The sequence below is a fragment of the Haemorhous mexicanus genome, chromosome 16 (assembly GCF_027477595.1).
Source record: "Haemorhous mexicanus isolate bHaeMex1 chromosome 16, bHaeMex1.pri, whole genome shotgun sequence".
NCBI lineage: Eukaryota > Metazoa > Chordata > Aves > Passeriformes > Fringillidae > Haemorhous > Haemorhous mexicanus.
In genome coordinates this window covers 4,243,603-4,247,792 of record NC_082356.1, presented here as the reverse complement: position 1 = coordinate 4,247,792, position 4,190 = coordinate 4,243,603, and the positions used below count along the sequence as shown (strand labels likewise).

At 53.1% G+C, this 4,190-nt stretch overlaps 1 protein-coding gene across 1 annotated transcript; it reads right to left on the bottom strand.

Annotated features, from left to right (window-relative positions):
• Positions 1-273: 273 nt before the first annotated feature.
• Positions 274-3,989, bottom strand: LOC132334944 (olfactory receptor 14J1-like). Its single transcript, XM_059861065.1, has 2 exons — positions 3,826-3,989; positions 274-1,281 (listed from the first exon to the last, which is right to left on the bottom strand). The coding sequence occupies exon 2, from the start codon at positions 1,256-1,258 to the stop codon at positions 440-442; it is 819 nt and encodes a 272-aa protein (XP_059717048.1). The 5' UTR covers positions 1,259-1,281; positions 3,826-3,989; the 3' UTR covers positions 274-439.
• Between the last annotated feature and the right edge of the window lie 201 nt (positions 3,990-4,190).

Genomic DNA, 4,190 nt, shown 5'->3' with positions numbered 1-4,190 from the left:
ACCCCTAACCTGCCCCCAGTTCTGCACACAGACATTGCTGCTGCAGCTCCATAGAAGGCAACAAAAGTGGGATCTCCAGTGGAAACTCTGCTGGGAGATCCTTTAGTTCATTTAAAGACACTGAGAGCACAGCTCCTCACTGACTCAGTCTGTGGCCACAGTAAAGGTGGAGAGAAACAAAATGAGAAATGGCAGAAACAGTGGCATTTCTTTGTGGACAATATTAAAACACTAAAACAAAGGAATGAAAAGAAGAAACCATCAAACCCAAGTACTATCAAAGATGACTTTTATTACAAGTGACTTCCAGAAACTAGCAAGCAGCTTGATGTTTCTGAAACCATCCAGTTATCAATGTCCGCACTGCAGCCTTGAGCTCCTGGTTCCTCAGGCTGTAGATGAGGGGGTTCAGGGCTGGAGGCACCACCGAGTACAGAACTTACAGGGCCAGATCCAGGGATGGGGAGGAGATGGAGGGGGGCTTCAGGTGAGCAAACATGATAGTGCTGAGGAACAGGGAGACCACGGCCAGGTGACGGAGGCAGGTGGAAAAGGCTTTGTGCTGTCCCTGCTCAGAGGGGATCCTCAGCATGGCCCTGAAGATCTGCACATAGGAGAAAACAATGAACACAAAACAACCAAAAGCTATACAGACAGTGAAAACAGAAACCTTAAGTTCCCTGAGGTAGGATTTGGAGCAGGAGAGCTTGAGGATCTGAGGAATTTCACAGAAGAACTGGCCCAGGGCATTGCCATGGCACAGGGGCAGGGAAAATGTATTGGCTGTGTGCAGCAGAGCATTGAGAAAGGCACTGGCCCAGGCAGCTGCTGCCATGTGGGCACAAGCTCTGCTGCCCAGGAGGGTCCCGTAGTGCAGGGGTTTGCAGATGGACACGTAGCGGTTGTAGCACATGATGGTCAGGAGGGAAGACTCTGCTGAAATGAAGAAGAGGAACAGAAAGAGCTGTGCTGCACATCCTGAGTAGGAGATGGTCCTGGTGTCCCAGAGGGAATTGTGCATGGCTTTGGGGACAGTGGTGCAGATGGAGCCCAGGTCGCTGAGGGCCAGGTTGAGCAGGAAGAAGAACATGGGCGTGTGCAGGTGGTGGCCGCAGGCTACGGCGCTGATGATGAGGCCGTTGCCCAGGAGGGCAGCCAGGGAGATGCCCAGCAAGAGGCAGAAGTGCAGGAGCTGCAGCTGCCGCGTGTCTGCCAGTGCCAGCAGGAGGAAGTGGCTGATGGAGCTGCTGTTGGACATTTCTTCACTCTGGGCATGGTGGACTGTTGAAAGAAGACATTGACAATGTGCGACCAATTTCTTTGAGTCAATCCTATGTATTTTATGTGGAATCTCAGCAAAATCACTTCTCTTCCTGTGAGTGAAATTTTGCTAGACTCTTTTTGATTTTGAGTTTGTGCTTCTGAGGCCCTGCCTCATCTTTACCAACTCTCACAGCCGGAACACTGGGGAGACCTGAGGGAAAACAGATCTCTATGTGCCCCAATGCAGTTGATGCTAGTCCCAACACAGGAGCCCTTTGAATATTTCAATTCCTCTGTTTCATGGTGCCAGCACTTAAAAATTTCTTGAAAAATAAAGTAGACATTCTGAACTCTACGGTTTAAAAATAATTTTCTCCAAACCCTTCTCTCTTTCCCTGTGCAGCTGGACAGGAAGGAATACAAAGGGTTGGTCTGGTTCTCTGCTGCCTGGAGTTGAGCCTACTGGGCACTCTCTATCCAAGCCTTGCTCCTGCCAGTGCTGCCAGAGCCCAGCCCAGCCCTGGGGGCTCAGCTCTGCCCTGCAGACCCCTCCCAGCACAGGGCACTGCCCAGGGGCATCTCCCTGGCAGCAGGGCCTTAAAGGCAAGGAAGGCAAACAGAGATGCTGCAAGCCAAGGTGCTGCTGCTGCTGTCTGTAGGGAGAGGAGGCTGAGGAGGCACTTTCTGAGGGAGATCTGGGGCACATCTGCTAATGCCCAGGGTGACAGTGCAGGAGTCTCAGTGACACAGCCAAAGCTGACAGCCCCTTTCTCTTCCCTTTAGGAGAAAGGTGAGAGCAGCCCTGGCCATGCAGCACCATCTTCACAGCAGCAGGAATCTGCCCTGATGGGGGTCGCTCCTTCCACCTCCAACTTCTCCCCTGCAGCATCCATGTGGAGCTGCCAGGCAGGCTGAGAGCTGCCCCTGGCAGGTGGCACATGCCTTGGGCTGGCCAAGAGCCCTGTGGGCTGCAGGACCTGCTCTGCAGGACAGCCCTGGGCAGCCCTGGCTGCAGCCCCAGCTTCACCCCCTGCAGCCATCCCTGGCAGCAGCAGGAGCCATCCTGCCCTGTCCCTCTGACGGTGCCCAGGGCAGCCCTGCTCTGCAGCACATCCTCCCCCAAAGCAGAAACATCAGCAGAGCCATCCTTACAGTCACATCAGTCCTGTCCTGGGTCAGCTTCAGGAGATCCCTGCAGCCAGAGACTGACTGTGTCAGAAGTGCTGAAGATTTCTCCATGAATGAGCTCAGAATTTTCCTTCCAGCTGCTTTGAGCCTCTGCCTGCTTCACTTCTGACAGGTACTTGCAGGCAGTGCCCTCAGCCCTGCTGGGCTGGGAGAGGAGCTGGTCCTCAGGAGAAATGTCTTTTTGAAGCTCTTCTTGTTTTCCCACTAGCTATCTCTGGTCCAGGAGACTGGCCCAGCTCAGCAGCACAGACACAGCACAAGGACTTCAATGACCCTCTCTAATTATTTGGTGTTGTTTATATCAGACTCAATCCCTGAGTGAGTCTTCAAAAAACTTCTCAAGAACTCAAAGTTAAATTTAAACTCCAAAGTTTCGTTAAGTTTAATAAGTCCCTCTGAGAAAGTGTCCCCAGGTTCCAGTTAGAGCAGAACACTGAAGGCAGTGATGCCAGCTGGGGACAAACAAGGCCAAGGTGTCTCTGGGGCTGAGCAAAGCTAGATGTGTTTCAGGAATTCAAAGGGCCAAGGCCTTAGCCCCAGCCCCTGGCAGATCCTGTCCCTCCCTCCTTGCTCAGGGCTCTTCCCGGGATGGGCACTGGCATGTGGGGATGTGCAGTGCCAAGGGCAGGAGCATGGGGCGGCCCCTGCCAGGCTGCTGAGCAGGGACAAGGAGGCCATGAGGCCCCAGGCCTGCAAGGGTCACTTGTCTCCTGCTCCTGGCTCAGGCCCAGGCCCAGCAGCCATGGCCAAAGTGCTGCCCAAGTTGGCTCTGTCAGGGCCTGGCAGCTGCTGCCCATGCCTGTGCCCTGTGCAGCCCAGGCTGTGCTACGGTGTCCCTGCCCTGCGCCTCTGTCCCTGCAGGCTGTGCTCATCCCCCGGCTGCCCCACCTGGCTGGCCCCTTCCTTTGCTGACAGCTCTGCCTCCTGCCTGCCTCTGCCTGCCCACACAAAGCCTTGGGCTGATACCAAAACGGTTCATTCCATTTTTACCTTGCCTGTGAACTTCCAGTACAGGAACAAGGCATGCAGGGGCTGCTTTCCCAGCAAGGATGGTTGGAAGAGAAGAAGAAGAAGACATCTGGCTCAAGGGTGCAGGGATAGAGAAAACAAGCACTGAATCTGGGAACTTGGGGTGGTGTCTTGGTTTGGAAAGACAGGTGCCTGCTAAAGAACGCAGAAGCCTCCCCTGAAATGGAGAATGCAAACCCTCCCCACCCCTCCTAATTACTATGAATTTTAAATTAAGGGGCTCTCAGGCAAAAACATAGAGGAGCAGGAAATAACCGTTCTTTAATAGGGAAGGAAAAAAAAAAAAGAAGGATAAAAGAAAACAATGCAATACACTAGAACAACACTGACAGAGTCAGAACCCACCCTGACACCCTGTCTGTCAGGGTGTTGGTAGCAGTCCAATTGGAAAAGTGGCTGCAGTCCTCCTGAAGTGTTAGGTGTGGTTCTGTTGGAGCAGGGGGGTCCTGTAGAAAAAGGGTGTATTCTTCCTCTGCAGTTCTGTGGAATCAAAAGCAACTGCTGTTCCTCTGGAGAATCCAGTGGGAAGCCGTTCTGGCGTGTCAGAACCTCCAGATTATATCTGGGTAGAAATTCTTGGTTCCTCCCTCTGGGCGGAGCATCTTACAATGGGAAGTTATAGCTCTTATCAGCCATGCAGTGACATTCAATAGCCTGTTATCAGCACATGTCCTGGGGTGACTGTTATCCCCGTTTGTGTGTGTGTAATT

What these genes read in the sequence shown, in the direction of transcription:
- LOC132334944 (XM_059861065.1), bottom strand. Translation starts at nt 1,258, where the DNA reads ATGTCCAACAGCAGCTCCATCAGCCACTTCCTCCTGCTGGCACTGGCA.